This window comes from Anguilla anguilla, chromosome 8, assembly GCF_013347855.1.
Source record: "Anguilla anguilla isolate fAngAng1 chromosome 8, fAngAng1.pri, whole genome shotgun sequence".
NCBI lineage: Eukaryota > Metazoa > Chordata > Actinopteri > Anguilliformes > Anguillidae > Anguilla > Anguilla anguilla.
Window position 1 is genome coordinate 54659663 of NC_049208.1, and position 24500 is coordinate 54684162.

At 49.9% G+C, this 24500-nt stretch overlaps 2 protein-coding genes across 7 annotated transcripts in view; one reads left to right on the plus strand and one right to left on the minus strand.

The window, feature by feature from the left end:
• Nucleotides 1–997: 997 nt before the first annotated feature.
• LOC118233734 (tax1-binding protein 1 homolog B-like) lies at nt 998–16084 on the minus strand. Of its 6 annotated transcripts, XM_035429621.1 has the most exons (17): nt 15926–16084; nt 13726–13925; nt 11082–11184; nt 10710–10900; nt 9831–9989; nt 8932–9080; nt 8012–8102; nt 7640–7816; nt 6909–7160; nt 6236–6373; nt 5595–5820; nt 5470–5549; nt 5212–5283; nt 4865–5009; nt 4619–4767; nt 3957–4042; nt 998–2246 (listed from the first exon to the last, which is right to left on the minus strand). In XM_035429621.1, the coding sequence occupies exons 2-17, from the start codon at nt 13900–13902 to the stop codon at nt 2045–2047; spliced, it is 2397 nt and encodes a 798-aa protein (XP_035285512.1). In that variant the 5' UTR covers nt 13903–13925; nt 15926–16084; the 3' UTR covers nt 998–2044. The 6 variants fall into 6 exon arrangements, with proteins under 6 accessions (XP_035285512.1, XP_035285511.1, XP_035285510.1 ...); XM_035429620.1 differs by having other exon boundaries at nt 5470–5820; nt 9831–9986; XM_035429619.1 differs by having other exon boundaries at nt 3957–4039; nt 5470–5820.
• A 384-nt stretch (nt 16085–16468) lies between these two features.
• The window catches only part of LOC118233736 (3-hydroxyisobutyrate dehydrogenase, mitochondrial-like), a 20059-nt gene continuing 12027 nt past the window's right edge, over nt 16469–24500 (plus strand). Inside the window, exons 1-4 of the mRNA XM_035429624.1 lie at nt 16469–16705; nt 18195–18352; nt 18908–19017; nt 19565–19686. Of these exons, the coding sequence (XP_035285515.1) occupies nt 16636–16705; nt 18195–18352; nt 18908–19017; nt 19565–19686 (460 nt within the window). The 5' untranslated portion in view covers nt 16469–16635. The remainder of the gene's footprint in view (nt 16706–18194; nt 18353–18907; nt 19018–19564; nt 19687–24500) is intronic.

The window sequence follows — 24500 nt, forward strand, 5'->3', positions numbered from 1 at the left end:
GGGGCTAGCTAGCTACCATTAGCTGTGAGTCCACCAATCAGAAAATCCGACTATACCGTATATGTATTTTTTCCTATTACGACTGCAGTTTGACTTCTATGGACCGATATCCGTGGTCGGAGAGACTTTTTGCATTTTTGACCAAATTCATATCGTGGGTGAATGTGCGGTGGTGGTGTGCCTTTGTTGCCACGGCGTTTGTTGCCATGGCGGTTGGCTGGTAGGAGTAGGCGGGGTTGAGAACAAAGTGAGGAGGAGAGGTTTTTGATTGTAAACACAGGAGCGAAGCAAGGGAGGAAATCCTGCATAGTAGGCCGTTAAAGAGCACTGAGCATAGGGATGGAGGGAGGGAGGGAGAGAGGGAGCGAGGGAGGGAGGAGTGTGTGGTTCAGGGTGGCACTCAGCTGATGTGAGAAAGGGAGGGAGAGAGGGAGGGAGGGAGGGAGGAGTGTGTGGTTCAGGGTGGCACTCAGCTGATGTGAGGGATGGAGGGAGGGAGGGAGGGAGGAGTGTGTGGTTCAGGGTGGCACTCAGCTGATGTGAGGGATGGAGGGAGGGAGGGAGGGAGGGAGGAGTGTGTGGTTCAGGCTGGAGCAGACTTGGCGGTATGCTGCGGTTCGTAGCAGGCAGACAGTATTAAGCAGTAGCCGCAGAGAGGAGAGTCTGTTTCCGTATACTGTGTACAGTGAATGTATGGTCATGTGTGTCAGTGCCGTTGAGATATATTTGGGTGTGTTTCCGTGGAGACCAGTGTTTCCTTTGTGTGTGAAGGCAGCAGAGGCTCTGTTAGACTGAAGGTGACTTCAGACCTGTCGTAAATAAAACGTAAGACTCTGCTTTCTAAGAGCACATGTGAGTACATTGTAAAATAAAGACTGTGCCTCAGTACAGAGTGTTGAGGGATTTTATTGGCTTTGCGTGCCAGACCTTTGCACAGACACGCCCTCTTCCCCCAAAGACACGTCCTCTTCATGAAAATCACACAAGACACGCCCACTTAACCTTTTTTTTAAATTTATTCAAGTCTGTTACTTATGCACACAATCGGATCCCAAACCTGGTGTTTTGAGATGGTCAAGCACAGCGGGCATGGCAGGAATGACTGACGGACAGTGAGGCGGAACAGACAGGTGAGGCGTGCGTAGGCTGGGTGGCACAGAGCCTTTGTTTTTGCACAAGTCTGGCAGGATATGCTGAAAGGTGTTTTTTAAAATTTTTTTTAAAAGATCGTTTTCCGGGACGTTTTTGTAGAAAGTTTTTCAGAAAGTTGTTAAAATGTTTTTGGGACATTTTTAGAATCGTTATGGAAACAGTCACTTAGGTTTCCTTTTGGTATGGGACTGTGTCGCCCTTACTGAGTGATATTTAAAGACCCCGTGTATCACTTATTTTATCTAATTACTGGATGCAAGCAGGAGGGGTGACAAAACAAGCCGAATACCAGTATTTGTTTTCTTTGGTCCTTTATGTGTAACTATTAAAAATGATTAGTTTGTCTGTCCAGGGTCTCGTCGTCCCCTGCTGTCACTGTTTGCAAACCTTCCACTCTAGAACAGCAGCTCTGTGCAGTCCTGTCCTGTGATTGGTTGTAAATCCCTGTGGTGTCCTGTGATTGGCTGAAATCCCTGGGTTTGCTTAAGCGCTGTGGGACAGATCTGAAAGTGTGATGCATAACTCAATAACAAAGCCAGGGTCCAGGATACCTGAAGTTATAGTCCTTCACTTAAATACATAACGCCTTTAACATCCAGTGCAATTCACTTTAGCTTCTATCTTTTTAAAAAATAATTATGGTGCATAATCATGACTACTGATTACCGAACAAGTAACATTTCACCCAGAGAGGAAAACAAGGTCAAGGGACAGGAAGAGAGAATCGCTTAACACATTCCCAGAATCCAGTGCTGCGTATGACCATCTACCATATCTCACACACATATGAATGCACACGCACACCCAGACACACACAGATCAGTGCCAGTATGAATTGCAGACCGACAGTAATGACTCCTCCGCTCCAGCAGGGCGGCGCTGTGCTCCCGTCTCAGTCGAAGTTGAGCACGTTTCCGTCGAAGTGTGTGTTGACGTGCCTCTGGAAGTGCTGCGGCTGGCAGTCCAGGGGGAACTGCTGGCTGCAGACGGGACACACCTTCCAGTGGCTCTCCACGTGCTCCTCGAAACGCCGCTGCTCGTAGTGCGGCGGGAACACCACCTCACAGAGCGGGCAGCGCTTATGCATGTCCTCGCTGCCAAAAAACACCACACGCCATATACCATACACCATATACCTTACAATATATACCACACACTATATACCATTCACCATATACCTTACAATATATACCACACACTATATACCATTCACCTCACAGAGCGGGCAGCGCTTATGCATGTCCTCGCTGCCAAAAACACCACCATACACCATATACCTTACAATATATACCATACACTATATACCATTCACCATACAATATATACCATACACTATATACCATTCACCTCACAGAGCGGGCAGCGCTTATGCATGTCCTCGCTGCCGAAAAACACCACAGGTCTTAAACCTTACAATATATACCTTACAATATATACCACACACCATATACCATTCACCATACACCATATACCTTACAATATATACCATACACTATGTACCATTCACCATACAATATATACCATTCACCATACACTATATACCATTCACCATACACTATATACCATACACTATATACCATTCACCATACACCACATACCTTACAATATATACCACACACTATATACCATTCACCATACACCATATACCTTACAATATATACCATTCACCATACAATATATACCATATACTATATACCATTCACCATATACCTTACAATATATACCATACACTATATACTATTCACCATATACCTTACAATATATACCACACACTATATACCATTCACCATACACCATATACCTTACAATATATACCATACAATATATACCATTCACCATACAATATATAACATACACTATATACCATTCACCATATACCTTACAATATATACCACACACTATATACCATTCACCATATACCTTACAATATATACCATACACCTCACACAGCGGGCAGCGCTTATGCATGTCCTCGCTGCCGAAAAACACCACACGCCATATACCACACACCACACCATATATACTGTATGCCATATACCATACACCAGATTAATATATACCACACAACATATACTATACACCATATACCATTCACCATACAATATATACCATACACCAGATTAATATATACCACACAACATATACTATACCCCATATACCATTCACCATACAATATATACCATACACCAGATTCATATATACCACACAACATATACTATACACCATATATCACACCATATGTACTATATGCCATATACCATATACCAGATTAATATACACCACACAACATATACTATACACCATATACCATACACCACACCATATGTACTATACGCCATATACCAGATTAATATATACCACACAACATATACCATGCACCATATACTATACACCACACAATATATACTATACACCATATACTATACAATATACTCCACACAATATATACCATACACCAAACACCACACGCCATATAGCATACAATATATACCATACACCACACCATATATACTATACGCCATAAACCACACGCCATATACCATACACCATACAGTATATACCATACAACATATACTATACACCATATAATACCTCATACACCATACAACATACATACAAGTATGTGTTTGTGTGCACACGTGTGTGTATGTTTGTGTAAGTTAGTATTTAAGGGTGTGTATAAGTGAGTAGGTGTGAGGAGACTTGTGTATAAGTATGTGTAAGTGTGTGTATAGGTGTGTGTAAGTGTATAAAAGTGTATGCAAGTGTGTATAAGTGGGAAAGAGTGTGTGTAAGTGTGTTACCTGGAGTCAAAGCAGAAGCTGGATGTGCTGTTGTGCAGGGGACTGGGAGGGTGGCAATCTGCTGCCTGCTCACCATCGCCGCCCTGCTGAGGGAGAGAGAGCGGGGGGAGGCTGAAACACTCTCTGATCCACTACAAAACCTCCGTCATTTTGGGTTCATGTACAGCTTACCTCCAGGTGAGTTTTAGGGTGCTGTGACAGGTGAGTTTTGGGAGTGAGATTTGGGGGTGTGAGTTTTATGGGTGTATGTGAGTTTTGAGGGTGAGTTTCAGGGGTGTGCGAGTTTTGGGGGTGTGTGAGTTCTGCGGGTGTGTGTGTTTTGGGGCTGAGTTTTGGGGGTGTGTGTGTTTTGGGAGTGTGTGTTTTTGGGGGTCTGTGAGTTTTGGGGGTGTGTGTTTTTGGGGGTGTGTGAGTTTTGCAGGGTGTGAGTTTTGGGGGTGTGTGTTTTGCGGGGTGTGAGTTTTGGGGGTGTGTGAGTTTTGGGGGTGAGTTTTGCGGGGTGTGAGTTTTGGGGGTCTGTGAGTTTTGGGGGTGAGTTTTGCGGGGTCTGTGAGTTTTGGGGGTGAGTTTTGCGGGGTGTGAGTTTTGGGGGTAAGTTTTGTGGGTGTGTGAGTTTTGCGGGGTGTGAGTTTTGGGGGTCTGTGAGTTTTGGGGGTACTCACATCGTTGCGCTGCTCTGGGTCCTCCAGGCCATCGGGGGGGTTGAGGTTGCGTGAGGGCTGGATGCAGACCACGGGGCTGTCCCAGGACGAGGGGCCTGAGAGGGGGGTCTTGGCCCTGCTTCCAGGGGACACCTCACTGCCCGCTGCACCTGGGGGAGGGAGGGGCCATGGTGGATCACCATGGCAACACGTAGCACACCCAGTGAGAGGATGGGTGAATGGGGGGAGGAGGCTGAAGAGGCTGACCTGGAGGGGGGCTGGAATACGGATTCCCAAACTGCAGCTCGGCAGGGCATTGTGGGTATGGGATGGGGTACAGCAGCAGCATGGGCGTGGCTGCCTCTGACCTCGAACCCTGGGCCATGTCCCTCTGTGCACCTTCCTGCAGCTCCTGTGGACACCATCTGACACTGAAACCCCGCCCCCTCTGAGAAGCACTGCATTCATGTGACACTGAAACCCCGCCCCCTCTGAAAAGCATTGAATTCATGTGACTCTGAAACCCCGCCCCCTCTGAAGAGCACTGCAGTCATGTGACTCTGAAACTCCACCCCCTCTGAGGAGCACTGCAGTCATGTGACTCTGAAACCCACCTGCTGCTCCTCTGTCTGTGTGTACACGCATGTGAGGCCATCTTGCAGGGCCACGCCCTCCTGCCCCCCCGCCTGGGTCAGAGAAGAGACTTTAGAGAAGGGCAGGGAGATGACATCACTTCCTGCCAACCTCCAATCAGCTGAGGGCACCAAATCAACTTCTTTTACTGTTCCTGATGTCATAGTACACACACACACACATGCACACACATGCACACAGGCACACACACACACAGTACTCACACACACAGTACTCACAGTGCTGTTTTCTGGGGCCTTGCCCTCCACAGAGTTCTGTGTCCCTACAGGAGAACCCGCCGCTGGGGAACCCTCCGCAGGAGAACCCTCCGCAGGAGAACCCTCTGCAGGAGCACTGGCTGCAGGAGCACTGGCTGCAGGAGGAGCTGCTACAGTAGTACCGGTGGCAGGAGGACCTGTTGGAGGAGAACCCGCGGCAGGAGCGCCATCTGCAGGAGAACCTGTTGGAGGAGAACCCACGGCAGGTGCGCCATCTGCAGGAGGACCCTCCACAGGGGAACCCGCTGCAGTCTCTGTGCAATCCGGTGCCTCCGCTGCTGATGTCTCTGCTGATGACCTTTTCTTTGCGTCCTGGAGTCAGAAAATAAATGAATCACAGCCAATCACTCTGGGGGTGTGGCTTGTCTTTGTGGGTGTGGTTTTGTCTTTGGGGGTGTGGTTTGTCTTTGAGTTTTGTCTTTGGGGGTGTGGTTTGTCTTGGGGTTTTGTCTTTGGGGGTGTGGTTTGTCTGTGTGTGTGTTTTTATCTCTGGGGTGTGGCTTGTATCTGGGGGTGTGGTTTATCTCTGGGTTTTGTCTCTGGGGGTCTGGTTTTGTTTCTGCGGGTGTGGTTAGTCTCAGGGGGTGTGGCTTATCTCTGGGTTTTGTCTCTGGGTGTGGGGCTTGTCTCTGGGGGTGGGGCTTGTCTCTGGGGGTGTGTTTTGTCTCTGGGTGTGGGGCTTGTCTATGGGGGCGGGGCTTGTCTCTAGGGGCGGGGCTTGTCTCACCCCCTGCAGCTGGACCAGCTGTTTTCGCAGTCGGTGGCACTCTCGGTACTTCTCCTTGTAGTGCTCCGCGGCCATCTGCAGCCTCAGCCGTAGCTCCTCCCCCTCCTGCTGCAGCTCCGCCTCCCGCGCGGCAGCGCCCTGTCAGTCACAAGCGTAACCGTCGGTTATTTTAGTTTAATTAGCATCCACGTGCCCGTTCGCTCCCGTCCATCTCCGGCATTATCTCAGAAAATCAGAGCTTGCCCTCGTTCAGCATTCTGCAAAAGACTGTCATTATTCTCATCATTAAATTATCATTATTTATTCACTGTCGCTTGACTAGAATAAACCGTGCAGTCATAAGTCTATCTGCTCTGTCCTGCTAACGCCGGGTGGGTCAGAAGCTACACCAGCGGTAAGTTTACACGCTGGAGCTGCTTGTTCTGGTTCTGGTTCTGGTTTTGTTTGCTTGTTCTGGTTCTGGTTTTGTTTGCTCGTTCTGGTTCTGGTTCTGGTTTTGTTTGCTCGTTCTGGTTCTGGTTCTGGTGAGGAATCTCAGCGTGTGTTGGCAGTCTCACGCACGGTTTTGGTGTTTGTTTTCTGTGTTCTGCTTCTGGTTCTGGTTCTGGGTGAGGAATCTCAGTGTGTCTCGCCGGCGGTTTTGACCTTTGGGCTCTGAGTTCTGGTTCCGTACCGGTTCCTGCTGGGCGCTGGACCGGACGCTCTGCAGCTGCTCCTCCACGCGGGCGTACTCCGCCCGGGCGTCGGCCAGGTTGGCGCGCAGGGCGTCGGCCTCCAGCCGCACGCGGTACAGCTCGGACATGGTCTGGTCCCGCGCACTCGCCGTGTCCCGCAGCTCCGACGCCAGCATGGCCGCCTGCTGACGCAGGGCCTGCAGCTGCTCCTCCGTCTGCCGCAGCTGCTCCTTCAGCTGTGCGTTCTCCCCCTGCAGAAACAGTAGCAGAGGGGGAGGTTTGTGATGCATTACCGGGAGGGCGGAGCTTATGTAAATGAGGTTTGTGATGATTCACCCGGAGGGCGGAGCTTCAGTAGCAGAGAAGGAGGTTAGTGATGCGTTACCGGGAGGGCGGAGCTTATGTAAATGAGGTTAGTGATGCATTACCGGGAGGGCGGAGCTTGTGTAAATGAGGTTTATGATGCATTACCGGGAGGGCGGAGCTTGTGTAAATGAGGTTTGTGATGCGTTACCGGGAGGGCGGAGCTTGTGTAAATGAGGTTAGTGATGCGTTACCGGGGGGGCGGAGCTTGTGTAAATGAGGTTTGTGATGCGTTACCGGGAGGGCGGAGCTTGTGTAAATGAGGTTAGTGATGCGTTACCGGGGGGGGCGGAGCTTGTGTAAATGAGGTTTGTGATGCGTTACCGGGAGGGCGGAGCTTGTGTAAATGAGGTTTGTGATGCGTTACCGGGAGGGCGGAGCTGGCCAATGCGTCTCTCTGCAGTTTGTCCTTCTCGGCTCGGAGGCGTCCCAGCTGGTCCTGGAACTCTGCGATGGTGATCTCCTTGTTCATGTCCACCGAGCGCAGCATCTGCACCTCCGCAGACAGCCGGGCGTTCTCCAGCTCCGTGTTCTTCAGGTGGATCTGGATAAGCGCAGCACACACACACACACCGCACACACACACACCGCACGCACACATACACACACACACACACCGCACGCACACATACACACACACATGTGCATCAGCCTCCTGCAGGTCATCTCCTCCAATCATGTTCCTGTACATGTGATGTCACTGTGTCATGTGTCTGTGTGTGACGTCACTGTTTCTCACCTTGCACAGCTCCCTCTCGTCTCTCTCCATCTTCAGCTGTGACTCCAGGGAATCGTTCTCCACGTTCAGCTTCTTCAGACGGTCTCTGAGGCTGTCAACCAATCAATCGATCAATAAATCAACCAATCAGCTTTTCAGCCTTTACTCAAAACCTGTCTCAGGACGTACAGTAGTCCTTCTACTTACCAGACACTGCAGATCTATGGTAGTCCTCCTACCAAGCTATGATATCTATGGTAGTTCTACCAGGCTGTGTGCATAATGGTAATCCTGCTACCAGGCTGTGGACATCTATGTTAATCCTGCTACCAGGCTGAGGATATCTATGGTAATTGTGTATCCAGGCTTTGTGGATATTTATGGAAATCCTGCTAACAGGCTATGAGTATCTATGATAGTCCTACCAGGCGCTGCATATTTATGGTAGTCCTGCTACCAGGCTGTGAGTATCTATGGTAATCGTCCAACCAGGCTTTGTGGATTTTATGGTAGTCCTGCCAACACGCTGTGAGTATCTATGGTAGTCCTACCAGGCAGGCTCTGTGGATATTTACGGTAGTGCTGCTACCAGCCTGTGGATATCTATGGTAGTCGTGCTACCAGCCTGTGGATATCTATGGTTGTCGTGCTACCAGGCTGTGGATATTTATGGTAGTGCTGCTACCAGCCTGTGGATATCTATGGTAGTCGTGCTACCAGCCTGTGGATATCTATGGTACTCGTGCTACCAGCCTGTGGATATCTATGGTAGTCGTGCTACCAGCCTGTGGATATCTATGGTAGTCGTGCTACCAGCCTGTGGATATCTATGGTACTCGTGCTACCAGGCGGTGGATATCTATGGTACTCATGCTACCAGGCGGTGGATATCTATGGTACTCATGCTACCAGGCGGTGGATATCTATGGTGATTGTCCTACCAGTCTATCTCGGTCTCCTTCTGGAGGCCCCTCTGAGTGAGCTCCAGCAGATCCTCCTCCAGCTGCCGCAGCCTCGCTGCTGCCTCCTCCTGCCTCCTCTGCGCCTCCTCCTTCTCCTCCTGCAGGGTCTGGGAGGACCTCTGGAGCTCCTGCAACCAGCAATCAAACTAGATTAACTAATTAGACAATTAGACCAATTAAGCTCATTCAAACAATCAACGTTAGTTCTGTAGTTGGTCACTCAGTCATTAGCTATACAATAGCTATTGCCTGCTTCGTCTTGCACATGTTCAGATGACATACGTACGTTTGGCAGAGCAGCCTCTCACACCCACAGACACACAAGCTCATAGAGGGACAGGCAGACAGGCAGACAGGCAGGCAGACAGGCAGACAGACAGGCAGGCAGACAGGCAGACAGACAGACAGACAGGCAGGCAGACAGACAGACAGGCAGACAGACATACAGGCAGGCAGACAGACAGACAGACAGGCAGACAGGCAGACAGAGAGGCAGGCAGACAGGCAGACAGACAGACAGGCAGGCAGATGCATGTTGGAAAGGCTGTTTCGGCACAATAAGATCTTTATGAAAACGTAGCTCCACACAAATTTATGGGCCATAAAGCAGAAAGATAATATCCTGTTATGCAGCTGAGTGACAGCTCTCTGCCTGGTGTGTTCTGAGGTAACGTGCGGTGCGGTGTAGTGGGGGAGGGGGGGGTCACACTGGCCCCTCCCTGGGTGCAATGCAGAAATGTACACTAGGGGGCGATCAGAGACCGCAGCAGACATGTCTGAATACCTGCCTGTGTTCTCACACAGAGGCCACCTCCCACTTCTGATGTCATGTGTGTGAAACACAACAAAAAAAATCAGCAACTTCTCCCCCCCCTCACCTGGTTTTGAGCTCGCAGACGGGCACAGGTCTCTCTCTCCTCCTCTCGCTCTCTCCGCAGTCTCTCCTTCTCCTGCTGCAGCTCCTCCTTCTCCTGCTGCAGGAGGTGCAGCTCCTCCCTCAGCTCTGCCTGCTCCTTCTGCGCCTCCTCCAACCTCTGCTGCAGGGGGGGAGTAGACGTAATGCTACTTATGGGTGGTCACATGGGCCGAGTCTGAATCAGCCGCCTGACCGATGTGTCCTCAAAGTACGTACTGTCTACTAAGCATACTGTTTAGTGCGCGATGGGCAGTGTGCAAAAAATATCCGCCATACTACTTGCCAACCGTGGCAATAAGTATATCATCCTGGGATTTTAAGTACACTACATTTAGAGAGCATTTTGCCTACTTAACTTTCTAGTTTATTCAACTTGCAAAGCATGCTGATTCGGACTCTGCTTTGACTGAGACTCATTAGGGAAGGTCACGTGACTGTGGTCTCATTCAAATGGCTTATTTTATCCATGTCTCCTTGGTCCTTGACTGACCCAGAAATCTATCGTGGTCCGCCATCTTTTAGGACATGGCAACCCGTTAAATGCTCCTTGAAGGAGTTAGGAGCGAGGAGCTTGGAGTCTCCTGAAGGACTCCTGAGCAAGGAAACACAAGTGCATCCTTTGAGGAATTTTTTTTTCAATGTCCTTAAAGATGGCGGACCGCAGGGGAGGACCGAGGAAACAAAGACGGATGAAATAAGAGATTGGAATGAGCCCTATGGCTTCATTAGGGAACGTCACGTGACCGATTGTTAAAGGTAGTCACATGACCTCTGCTTCCTGTCATGTCTACGGTCACAAGATTTGGGCCATGGTGTCGATTGGACCGGGCTGGGCTCGTACCTCCAGCAGGTCGGTCTTGGAGGTGATCACCAGGATGTCTGAGTTGCTGTCGTCCTCCACGGCCAGCAGGTCGTCGGTGGGGGGCGTGGCCGCGCGGAACAGGAAGGGCGTGCTCGCGCCGCGAACCTCCCCGCTGTGCGTCACGTAGCAGAACTGGTAGAACTCACCGTCGTCTTTGGGCAGGTAGTACCCTGCAGGATACAGAGCGCAATTACACTCTCTCGCACACACACGCTCACAACACACACACACATACACACACACACACGCGCACACACACACACACACGCACGCACACACAGACATGCACACACACATACACACACACACTCTCGCACACACACACACACACACACACACACACACACACACCTTGGAACAGCACAGCCTGGTGCACTGAGCCCCCCTCAGTCTGGCTCTCAGGACGAGGGGTCCACTGGAAGGTGTAGTAATCCCGCGCGGTGCTCCACCCAACCTGCACAGGGGAGGAATAAAACAACATCAGCGCTACTGGAAGGTGTAGTAATCCCGCGTGGTGCTCCACCCAACCTGCACAGGGGAGGAATAAAACAACATCAGCGCTACAGGAAGGTGTAGTAATCCCGCGCTGTGCTCCACCCAACCTGCACACAGGAGGAATAAAACAACATCAGCGCTACTGGAAGGTGTAGTAATCCCGCGTGGTGCTCCACCCAACCTGCACACAGGATATTACCATTGACACTGTCAAAACAATATTAACATAACATTACCACATCAGCGCAGCATTAACATGACATTAACACAATGTCAACATCGTAAAACTGCAGGCAACACAATGTCAAAATACAGCGTTAAAATGGGTGACGTAACAAATGTTACTGCAACATCAACAAAACATTCAGTAATGATACCGTAGGAGTAGGGAACAGAGACGGTACAACCATAACCACAAACTTCAGCTGTGAACCTGTCAGAGAGCAAGCAGCATCCTGCAGACACATTCCTTACACTGCAGACACACACACACACACACACACACACAAACAAGCGCGCACCCATACACAAACACACACACACACACACACAACCCCCCCCCATCCCACACACACACACACACACAAACAAGCGCGCACCCATACACAAACACACACACACACAACCCCCCCCATCCCACACACACACACACACACACAAACAAGCGCGCACCCATACACAAACACACACACACACACACACAACCCCCCCCCATCCCACACACACACACACACACAAGCGCGCACCCATACACAAACACACACACACACACACACACAATCCCCCCCCCCATCCCACACACACACACACACACACAAGCGCGCACCCATACACAAACACACACACACACACACACACACACACACACACAACCCCCCCCCCCCCCCCCTTCCCACACACACACACACACAACCCCACACGTGTACCCATGTCCCGAGCTGGTAGGTTAAGTCTGTAGCTCATGGGTAGAGTATTGGGTGGTCTGTATATTGTTTTTTTTTGTTTTTTTTGTAGGGCGGGTTACAGAAGTGTGCCCCTTATCACACGGCACAGAGGCAGTCTGGATTCGATCCGAGGCCGCGAGGCTCAACATTGCACCCCAATGAATGGTTCGGAAGGCGGCGGTTTGCAGGTGAGGGTGTTGTGGGCGGAGTCTCGGCCTGCGTGCCGCCGCATGCCAGCGCTGCGTTCATCAATCACGGCGTTCCCGACGTTCCCGGGATGCCGATGACAGCGTAATTATACCCCTCGCTCGGCTTTCTGGGACAGCGCTGCGGCCACGCCCACAGCCAGCCCGCCGGCGACGCCCCACCACGCCCAGCTTGGCTCAGCTCCCGCTGCAGCTCATCAAACAAACCGCATGCGCATGCACGCTCGCTCACACTCACGCTCGCACGCACACTCATGCTCGCACTCACGCACGTGCAAGATTGTGCTAACAGCGCTGTAGAGACTGTGCTAACTGCTGTAGAGACTGCTAACGTGCTAATGAGTCTGTATTAGTAATGAGGCTGTGCTAACAGCACTGTAGAGATGTGCTAAAGGGCTAATGAGGCTGTGCTAACAGAACTGTAGAAATGGTGCTAACGTGCTAATGAGGCTGTGCTAGTAATGAGGCTGTGCTAACAGCTCTGTGGAGATGTGCTAACGTGCTAATGGGGCTGTGCTAGTAATGAGGCTGTGCTAAAAACACTGTAGAGATGTGCTAACATGCTAATGAGGCTGTGGTAGTAATGAGGCTGTGCTAAAAGCACTGTAGAGATGTGCTAACATGCTAATGAGGCTGTGCTAACAGCTCTGTAGGGATGTGCTAACATGCTAATGAGGCTGTGCTAACAGGTCTGTAGAGATGATGCAAACGTGCTAATGAGGCTGTGCTAACAGCTCTGTAGGGATGATGCAAACGTGCTAATGAGGCTGTGCTAACAGCTCTGTAGGGATGATGCAAACGTGCTAATGAGGCTGTGCTAACAGCTCTGTAGAGATGTGCTAACCGTGGTGCAGAGAATGGAGGGGAGGCTGCACACTAAGCCAGGCTCCAGCCTGCAGTGGTAATGACAGTAGAGAGCACCAGAGGGCGCTGCAACACATTATAAAATGTGCAGATAGGGCTGAGTCATAGTGCACGGCATGCTGGGAACTCCCCCTGGCTCCAGTGTCACCGAGCATAGCTTTACATGCTTGAATTCCACCTCCCAGGTGTTCTCCAAACACATACACACACACACACTGGTGCGCACATATGCACACACACACACACAGGAACCGCACACGCACACACACACACATACTCACACACACACACACACACACTGGTGCGCACATATGCACACGTACACACATGCACACACACACACTGGTGCGCACATATGCACACGCACACACATGCACACACACACAGGAACCGCACACGCGCACACACATACTCACACACATGCACTCACAAACACGCACACACACACACACAGGGTAAAAGGGAACTCCTGTGTTCCTCTCTTGCCTTGAAGATGCCGACCCAGTCCCGGTGGTGTGGGGTGAAGAAGGGTGTGAGGGTGTACCGGCACTCCAGCTCTGTGTTGGGCGGGAAGCTCTTGCCCACGTTCTGGAAGATCACATGAGCAAAGTTCGACGTTTCCATGGCGTTGCTGGCCGACGCCCCCTCCTGGAACAGAGCCATCCCTGGATCAGCAGGCTGTGCTCCTGTTGGGCGAGGGGGGGTGCTGTAAATTACAAAAATCTAAAGGCACAGTCAGTACTGATCACTGATTAGTTGAAGGCTGGTTTAAAGGATACTGATCACTGATTGGTTGAAAGCTGGTTTAAAGGATACTGACCTCTGATTGGTTCGACTGGATTAAAGGGTGCTGATCACCGATTGGTTCAAATGGTTTACAGGATACTGATCACTGACGGGTTCGACTGGTTTAAAGGATACTGATCACTGATTGGTTAAAGGCTGGTTTAAAGGTTGCTGATTACTCATTGGTTAGCCTGGTTTAAAGCATACTGATCACTCATTGGCTTGACTGGTTAAAATGAAACTGAAAAATGACATAAGAGGAGAGATGGGATCTTCTTTTTGGTTTAAACACAAACACTCTGACCAGATATTCAGCTCCAGGTATGTGCACCGGGATAAGATCAGCTTTAAAACAGATGTTCTGAAGACAGACAGACACTGGAGATGGCCAAATGGTCTGTGCAGGACACAGGTGTTGAAGGTCATGGAAAGGGATGGCACAGCACCTATCCACGAGAGAAGGGGAGGGTTCTAGACCAGACTCCTGGAGTAAAGAGGAAGAACAGGAGCGCATCCTGTAACATGCGGAAGAGCACGAGGGCCATTTCTGTCTCTGCGCAGGAGTCTTACAGCACGCCGGGAATGTTGAATATATGCGTCATCCCAGCCTTTCACGCGCAAGTGGGAAACGTATGCCGGTTTCAGAGGTTATATTCGCTCAACATGCTTGATGCTTGCAACGTGGTACCATATGCGTCCACTGCTCCAAACAATAAATAAATACACAACAACCTCGATTGTACATACGCAAATGTAGGTAATGGTCAAGTGAATTCAAGCTAATTGTATTTTAGAAGTACTGTTGTCGATGAGGGGTAACTTTGCATGGGAAATTAGTTACCAGAGCTTAACATGTAAGCGTTCTAAGAGGAAGTTTGGCATTGCCACAGCGCTGGAGTGAATCACCTCCAGTAAACTCAAGTAACCGCTTCGAGTTGGAACGGATTTGTTGCCATGGTAATAAACCAAAGTGGGCGCGAGCGCTTCATACGTAGGATAAACACACCACGGCACGAATGTTCTTGTTAAAGGATCACACAGCAATGTGTGTTATTGATTATCTGGTATTGGTAATATTTCCCGATATCTAGTGTCCGGTGTGTGTGCGCTAGTGTCAGTTCAACCGTAGAGGTTTTCATGGCCAGGTTGGCATGATGTGTCATTGCCTTAGTTAACGTCAATATAGAAAGATAGGGAAGAAGCGAACAAATATTTTCAATATGGCCACAAAAACAGGTGCAATATGCATATCCATGGAAATTGACCATAATAGAATGGCAGGGCATCCTACTCTCATGCTTCGTCATTGGCAAAACACGTTTGCAACTTTTATCAGTCTGGAAGCCTGATTTACACACATCGCGCTATTATTGTCATAACCCAAACATGTTAATGACTATTTGCAATGTAGCGTCGGCGCGCAAGCAAGCCATTCGATTAAAATGGCATTGGATGTGAGAGATTAATCTTTTTTCAGCGCAATTTGACTGTGACACAATGTCAATGTCCAGCTAACGTTACTTATTCTAACACTGAAATAAACAAATAAGAACAAGGCACATACATTATAGATAACTATCGGTAACGCTTCTGCGTTGATGCCGGACTGGCGCAAATGCGACAATGTAGACCCAAGACGGTTCATCCCAATGATCATAATGTAGAAATATAGCTGTATAAATATAGCTAGCTGCTTAAGTTGCTACACCGGCTGCGAGCTATGTACGTTAACGTTGCCGAGCTATCATAGCAAGCAGCATCCTCGGCTCAAGGGTACCTGGATAGCTATGGCTAGTTGGCTAGCTACCTGCGTTATGATGGAAGATCACGACATCGTAAAATCTGTGTTTACAGCAAGCACACGCATATACTCCCAAAAAAACAGTCACCAATGAATTACCTGTTTCACATAAGCAACAAATGTATGCAGGCTATATACTGCAGAATTATCTCCCCGTTGACGCAGGTGTCGTTCCCGATATCCTTCCTGGAATAGAAGACGCTCTGCGTCATTTCCGGGTCCAGATGCCCAGATGTTGTACAGATGCTCGTGTCATCCGTCTGAGCCAAAGCTGGCGAAATCGCACCCTACGTCGCATAAAACACAGACATCCATGTTGTTGAAGTTGAGTATTATCCTAGGTTACAAAGATGGCACGTTGCTTTCTGACACGGTTGAGCTCCCGAATATTAATTCAGGTACGAAACCTGCTCGGGATTGTGATTGGTAACATAAATTAGTGGATGAGGGGTGGTAATGTGATTTGTAAGTGGTTCTACGTTAAGGTGGATAAGGACTATTAAAGTGATTTAGGATTTCCGCGGCGTTTGCACCCCACGACGGAGATGTATCTAAGCATTGTGCTTCAAAGCTCCCTGTTATTGGGAGTTTATAGGAAAATACAATTTCGTGAAATCATCCTGGAAAGACGCAGACCGCTCCACAGAATATTAATAACAACAACAAGAAACGACACTGGCAGACCGCAGAAGACGTCCCGCCTCCCCAGGTTTCTCATTGGATAGGAAAGACGCCACTCGTGATCAGCCCTCCCCTACTTCCTGAGTGGGAGGCGGTGACTTGCAGCGCGAGGTCAAGGGGAGAGCAGCATGGCCGCCTTATTCAGAGGGTCTCGGACCTTGTTACAGAAGAGCAAAGACCATGTCAACCTCGCGATGGGTAAGGTATTTTCTCATGTTCCCCCGAAGTCCTTCGGCTATTTGAGACGTAGGCCTAAATTATGGCGCTTGCGAGAGCCATTCGTTTTAAATACATGTTGCCGTGGCTCGCAGATCAAGTTTATCCAGTGAATGCTGCAGCAAGCCAAATTCAAGGCTGGCTAGCTAGCGTTTGCTAGCTTCCAAGACGGCGATTTTTGGAATTGTCAGGCAAGAAACGTAGATTTATCGACGCAGAACTGTTTATTCTCTGAACTCATCGGCGTGTTAACGTGGTTGTCGTTGCGACTCTTAATGGTCAACCTTATTTTTTTTTTTCCTCTATCGAGTTCAGCAGTGAGCACCTCAGGGTGCTTTAGTATGATACCGTGCCCGTTTCTTTAAAGGTCCAGGAAACTGGATTCAGATTGTAGTTACGTTCTCCAGAACCGACTATTGATTACCTTTTTAATATTACTGGAAGTGTTAACCCAATTATGATTATTAAATTGTAGCCTAATAAACAATGTTCGATTCTCGTGACCTCTTCAGCTGATAAGGACAGGGGGGGCGTGTATCCTCCGCTGGTTCGTATGCGTCAGGCGCGTCATATGGAAAACATTCCTTGTCGGGTTTATTGCAGGCTGCCCTGAGCAGTAACATTGGACTACCCGACAGCACGAAAGAAAGCAACGTAAGCTAGGCTTAACCGTAGTATAGTCAAACCTGAAGATCATTCACTGTGTAATAACGTTGTAACTCTGAGCCCCCCGTACACTAACACAAGGCTCGAAAGCAGTTTTAGGTCCCGGACATCAGACCCGAATAAATTAAAGCTTTAATTACACATGTCTAAGTATGAAATCTTTCTGATTGTCGCTAGCTAACGGTAGGCCTACTTTCCCATCCATCACGTGTCTGTTCTGCGATCACCGGTCCGGGGGGAGTGTCGCGAGCGGCAACAGTTGGGAGCAAAGCCGCATTGTTTTTGTAGTCGTTGTAGTCCTTCTCGCGAAAATGGGCACTGCAAATATTAACTGTTGGGGTTATTGCAATATTGCAGTGCCTGTATAATGTCTGTGTGTACTATGTATGTGCATATTATGTAGTATATCTGTGTATGAGTAGTGCACACGTGTATGATACAGTGTGTAATGTATTCTTTTTGTAATGCAGTGTGTAATGTACGTGTGTGAGGCAGTGTGTAATGTACATGTGTGTGATGCAGAATGTGATGCAGTGTGTATGAGTGTGTAATGTATATGTGTGTGATGCAGTGTGTATGAGTGTGTAATGTACGTGTGTGTGATGCAGTGTGTAATGTACGTGTGTGATGCAGAATGTGATGCTGTGTGTATGAGTGTGTAATGTATGCAGTGTGTATGAGTGTGTAATGTACGTGTGTGATGCAGTGTGTATGGGTGTGTAATGTACGTGTGTAATGCAGTGTGTATGGGTGTGTAATGTACGTGTGTGCGGTACAGTGTGTAATGTACGTGTGTGCGGTACAGTGTGCCGGTCCATGGCCTCTAAGACGCCAGTGGGGTTCATTGGCTTGGGGAACATGGGGATCCCCATGGCTCAGAACCTGCTGAAGAGCGGGTACCCCATCATCGCCACCGACGCCTTTCCTGAGTCCGGCAAGGAGCTGCAGGACCAGGGAGCACAGGTGGGACCCCTGCCAGCACCGGAGCACGCCTGTATTACACACACACACACACGCACACCTAAGCACACCTTTACTACACACACACCTGAGCACACCTGTACTATACACACACACACACACGCACACCTAAGCACACCTTTACTACACACACACCTGAGCACACCTGTACCATACACACACACACACACACACACACACACACACACACCTGAGCACACCTGTACTATACACACACACACACACACACACACACACACGCACCAAGCGATTGGGTCTCTCGGCGATTTTGTTTTTCCTCAACCTAAAAAATAGGGTGATTTTCCCTGAAAATACAAATGGTGGGTTCTATTTTTCACACGCCAGAGTGGTGGGTTGGCCTGTGTGACAATATTTACCCTCATTTGGTGCTTGGCGGGAGTTCGTTTTGGACCCTGCCTGCACTACACACGCACACCTGTTCTATATGGGTATGCCACACACACACCTGTATTAGACCTGTACCATACAGGCAGACTGTGGGTGTCCTTACCCTGCACCTTGCTCTGATTGGTTCAGCTCCTGGACTCTCCGGCGGAAGTGGCAGAAAAGGCCGATCGCATCATCACCATGCTGCCGTCCAGCCCCAACGTCTTAGAGGCCTACACTGGGCCCAATGGAATCCTAAAGTAAGCCCCGCCCCCGAACGTCTTAGAGGCCTACACTGGGCCCAATGGAATCCTGAAGTAAGCTCCGCCCCCTAATGTCTTAGAGGCCTACACTGGGCCCAGTGGAATCCTGAAGTAAGCTTCGCCCCCTAACGTCTTAGAGGCCTACGCTGGGCCCAGTGGAATCCTAAAGTAAGCTCCGCCCCTGAACCTCATAGAGGCCTACGCTGGGCCCAATGGAATCCTAAAGTAAGAGCTGCGCCCCCTAACATCATAGAGGCCTACACTGGGCCCAATGGAATCCTAAAGTAAGAGCTCCGCCCCCTAACGTCATAGTGACCTACACCGGGCCCAATGGCATCCTAAAGTAAGAGCTCCGCCCCCTAACGTCATAGAGGCCTGCACTGGGCTCAATGGAATCCTAAAGTAAGCTCCGCCCCCTAATGTCATAGAGGCCTACACTGAGCCCAATGGAATCCTAAAGTAATGGCATCTCTCTTCTTCCACCTTTCTCTATCTCTCCCTCTCTCCTTTTCCATGTTCCTTCCGCCCTCTCTCTCTCTTTTAGAAAGATAAAGAAAGGCACTCTGCTGATCGACTCCAGCACCATCGATCCGTCCGTTGCCAGGGAGATGGCGTTGGCCTCTGAGAAGATGGGCGCGGTGTTCATGGACGCGCCGGTGTCCGGCGGTAAGCCACGCCCACATCGCGGCACGCTGTGTGGGGCTGCATGATGCATCGACTCGCGGTTTTTAAAAACGTAATAAGAATAACTGCCGTCATGGTGCGTATAGGCATCTACACAGGGCGACATAGCTCAGGAGGTAAGACCGATTGTCTGGCAGTCGGAGGATTGCCGGTTCAAACCCCGCCCTGGGCATGTCGAAGTGTCCTTGAGCAAGACACCTAACCCCTAACCCCTAACTGCTCTGGCGAATGAGAGGCATCAATTGTAAAGCGCTTTGGATAAAAGCGCTATATAAATGCAGTACATTTACCATTTACCATTACACCTGAACCTGCCTCCTGCAGCACACCAACAGTGCCTGTGCTGTGACCTTCACCTGAGGGGTTGGGGGGCGTACCTGTGCGTGGGGGGCATCTTGGGGGGGGTAGCTGTGGGGAGGGGGCCCCCAGCTTTGGCTATGAGGTGACAATTTTGGAGAATGCGGTCATTACAAGAATCGGTCACTGTCTGCTTGTATGTTTTTGATTGGTCCAGGCTGTTTGTCTGTTTTTGATTGGCCCACCCTGTATAATATCTGTAATGGAGGATATTTCAGTCCCTACTAACCTGCTGGTTTTATACTGGCTGCTGTGTGAACACCCCGGGTTTGTGGTTTAAAGCCAGAAAGCGCATTTCAAGTGACCCCAAAGCAGAGTTTGGAGTTCAGCCGGTACGGTGGGCGTTGGCCAGGCAATGGTGGGCGTGATGTCGGTTTAAACGCAACGGTTCTGGAGCGGTTCTGGAGCGGCTCGGTCGTGGTTCGGTCGTTTGCGCTAAAGTAACTGAAATGGCGTCAGTCAGGTAATTCTCTCTGTCACCAACTGTCACTGACCGTCTGGAGGAGTGTTGCTGAATTTTGAAAGCTGTTTTGGGGAAGCAGGGCATTCTGGGATTGTGGGGGGAGTTCCTGCAGCCCTGTGTGATCAGCATGCTGCAGGCTGAGGGGATGTGATGCAGTGATGCAGTAAGGCCAGCAGGTGGTGCTGTAACCAAAACTGAAGCTGAAGCAGTTGCTTGTCAGAGAGTGTGTGTAAGCACACACACACATACACCCCCTACACACACGCAGACACGCACACACGCACTCACTCTGGAGAAGCCGTCCAGCAGCAGGGGGCGCCAGTGAGGTGGGTGGAGCCTGTGGTCAGCGCACATCTGGGCTCTAAATTAGCAGAGATTTAAAACTCTGATGTTTCATTGGCCCGTTCTGCGCCCAGTAATCAACTGCAGGATGAATCGCGTGGTTTTAATTAGACCGAATGCAAATCTGCGTCACTAATGTGTTTAGGAGGGTGTAGAAACCCTTTGATATTCTAGCAGAGAAGACAAGAGACAGCAGTTCACTCCACGCACTGCAACCCAAAAATCACAGAGGTTACTGTGCAAGTGTGTGTGTACATGCATATGTGTGTGTGAGTGTGTGTGTGTGTGTGTGAGCGGAATGTGCGTGTGTGTCTGTTTGTCTGTATCTGTTATTCTAGTTTTGTTTAATTGAAATTCTTTTTTTAATACGAGGTCTCTCCTCTCCTGGGTTGTTGTGAAATATAAAGCAATAATGTGAAGAACAATAAAAGTCTTTCTGTCTGTTCTCTCTCTGGCCGGTGGCCCCTCGTGCGTCAGCAGGGTTTGGTGGGAGTTTGGCGGGGGTTTGGCGGGGCTTCTCCCGGGCCGGTGCTGTTCTGATCCGGTCTCCGTCGCGGTCCCGACCGCCTTGTAAAGGCTGTCCTGGTCTGGCCCGGCTGCCGGGTTCTGAATCGTTCGCCTATAAACCAGCGAACCGGCGTCTGCGGCAGCCACAACAAACACGGCGAACGGCGGCTGACGTCACGGGCCGCGGGGGGGGCCGAGGGCGGGGCTGTGGGCGGGGCCGCGGGGGGGGCCGCGTCTGCGTGGAAACAGAGCCGCTAACGACCAGCGGGCCGATCAGCGGTAATCACCCCCCCCCCCGCCCCCCCCCCCCGCCGGCTGTCTACACGCTCGCCCGCGCGGACTGTGCACTTCGCACATGTCTGTGAGGTTCGCCGTGAGCACGCGTGTCCCCGTCTCCCAGAGAGCACTGCGCGAGGGCCTGTGTGTTGACACGGTCACGCTAAGCACACGCGTGTGTGTTCCTACACAGCTGATGAGTCCAGCAGTCCGGCACGGTGACTGAATACTGATGATGTCACTTCCTGAGTACATGTGCCCCTCAGTCCTCAGCCTTATAAGATCATGGGGGGGGGGGGGCGGTTGCAGATATATTTTAAATGTGGGGTTGGGGGGTTGGAGAAGAGGGAGGGTTGCAGGTATATTTAGAATGAGGGGTTGGGGGAGGAGGGGAGATTGCAGATACATGAATGTGGAGGTGAGGTGAGGTGAGAGGGGGTGGGTGGTTGTTGCCAGGGCTGCTGGTCTTACTGTAGTGCTGGTCCTACCGGGCTGCTGGTCTTGCTGGTCTTGCCGTACTGCTGGTCTTGCTGGTCTTGCTGTAGTGCTGGTCTTGCTGGTCTTGTTGCAATGCTGGTCTTGCCGGTCTTGTTGCAGTGCTGGTCTTGCTGGTCTTGCTGTAGTGCTGGTCTTGCTGATCTTGTTGGTCTTGCCGGTCTTGTTGCAGTGCTGGTCTTGCTGGTCTTGCTGTAGTGCTGGTCTTGCTGATCTTGTTGGTCTTGCCGGTCTTGTTGCAGTACTGGTCTTGCTGGTCTTGCTGTAGTGCTGGTCTTGCTGGTCTTGTTGGTCTTGCTGGTCTTGTTGCAGTGCTGGTCTTGCTGGTCTTGCTGCAGTGCTGGTCTTGCTGCAGTGCTGGTCTTGCTGGTCTTGTTGCAGTGCTGGTCTTGCTGTAGTGTTGGTCTTGCTGGTCTTGCTGTAGTGCTGGTCTTGCTGTAGTGTTGGTCTTGCTGTAGTGCTGGTCTTGCTGGTCTTGTTGCAGTGCTGGTCTTGCTGGTCTTGTTGCAGTGCTGGTCTTGCTGGTCTTGCTGCAGTGCTGTTCTCGCTGGTTAAGCTCATTAGCATCAGAAGGGCCGGCGCGGCTAGCTGGCTAGCCTCCAGATGGAGTCGGGCGGGCGGCAGCTGGGTGACCTCACCCTGCGTGTCATCTGCTGCCCGGCCCGGCCCCTACTGGGCCCTGCCAATCACCAGGCCCCGCCCCCTCCGCTCCCTTTCACCGACAGCATTTCCATTATTACCTCATTAGTGTGTCTGTGTGTGTGTTTGTGTGTGTGTGTGTGCGTGCGTGTGTGTATGTATTTTACATTACATTACTGCCATTTAGCAGATGCTCTTATCCAGAGTGACTTACACAAATTTTACACAGCATCCATTTGTACAGTTCAGTTTAGGGAAGAAAATTGCATTTTAAAAGGGAACAATAAAAGGTCTTTAATCTGTCAGATCAGTATTTGTGTGGGAGATTGTGAGCGAGTGTGAGAGTTTGTGTGAGAGAGAGAGTGAGAGAAAGGGAGAGAGTGTGAGAGAGATAAAGGGAGAGAAAGAGGGAGTGCAAGGTTAGCAGAAGCTCATAACTGCAGTTTAAAGCCGTAGGTTGGGCAGGAGGCAGGTGGGATTGTGGGTAATTACTCTTTATTATGTCATGATTGGGAGGTGGATCTCTCTGGGGTCCCCCTGGGAGACCCCCCAACTTTGCTCTGTGAGAGCAGGCAGGCCTGGGGTCTCTGAACCCCCCCCCCAAGCCCCCCTCCCCCCCATTACCCACAGTCCTGTGCTGTATCAGAAAGCCTCATTGCCTGTTTACCAACCTGCGCACCTGAGGGGTTTTGGGGTGTCAGTGGAGTTTCAGTCAATGCGGTGGTTAGGGTCCAGCAATATTGTGATTCAATTTTTGATTTATTTTTTAAGTATCTGTATATTCATGGAAAAATATCCAAATAATTGAACATAATCAATGTTTTATGAAGAGCCATGACCTCTGATAACACTACAGGTTTTAGAAACAATTCAGTTTATTTTCCCTTTACTGTTTACTTACTCCCTATTCCTCTTTTTCAGCTATCAGAAATGTTTAAAAAGTGGTGTTGTGACCTTTAATAGTGCAGGGCGAATCCTGGGGAATTAAGTGCAGACTTCAGCAGATTTTATGAACTTGCCTCTAAGTAATATCTTGAGCTAGCCCTGCTCAGAAGTCCGTCACCCTCTGAATACTGACTGAATATCTGAGTGTTGAGCTTTGATGGTATGTACCCTCTCAGCAGAACACCATCCTGGTGGGCCTGTGAAACACTTTAGCTGTCAATCATGCGCACTGGTGAAGCTGTGCTTTTTCTTATATCACGGTGCATGTGACCTATTTCGTTCTGTCCATAGCAAATGAACACTGAGACAATTGTTATTTTTATTTTTTTTATCGTTCGGGTACGGGTTATTATAATATAATTATAATAATTACTGGACTGGAGTTTATTATATAGTGGTGGTGGAGTTTCAAGGTAGAAGGGGTGGAGTTTTGCAGTAGGGGTGGAGTTTCAAGGTAGAAGGGGAGGAGTTTTGCAGTAGGGGTGGAGTTTTGGGCTAATAAGATGGAGTTTCCAGTAAAGTTGGAGTTTTGGGGTAGAGGGGGTGGAGTTTTGGGGTAATAAGGTGGAGTTTTGCAGTAAAGGTGGAGTATTGAGGTGTAGGGGGTGGAGTTTTGGGGGTGGTAGGGGTGGAGATAACTGCCGATTAACGACTGTACTCTGTGTTTGGAACTCGTCTGTCCGTCATCCCATCCCTCGTATACTTTCAACACTGGGATTTGAGTCCTGGGATTTCCTGTCTCTGTCTCCCTTTCCCTCTCTTTCTCTTTTAC

What these genes read in the sequence shown, in the direction of transcription:
- LOC118233734 (XM_035429618.1), bottom strand. Translation starts at nt 13,902, where the DNA reads ATGGCTCTGTTCCAGGAGGGGGCGTCGGCCAGCAACGCCATGGAAACG. An exon ending in AAGGAGACCGAGATAGACTG is followed by an intron (nt 8,103 to 8,931) that starts GTAGGACAATCA and finishes ATTGGTTGACAG; the next exon opens with CCTCAGAGACCGTCTGAAGA. An exon ending in TGGCCAGCTCCGCCCTCCCG is followed by an intron (nt 7,161 to 7,639) that starts GTAACGCATCAC and finishes CTGTTTCTGCAG; the next exon opens with GGGGAGAACGCACAGCTGAA.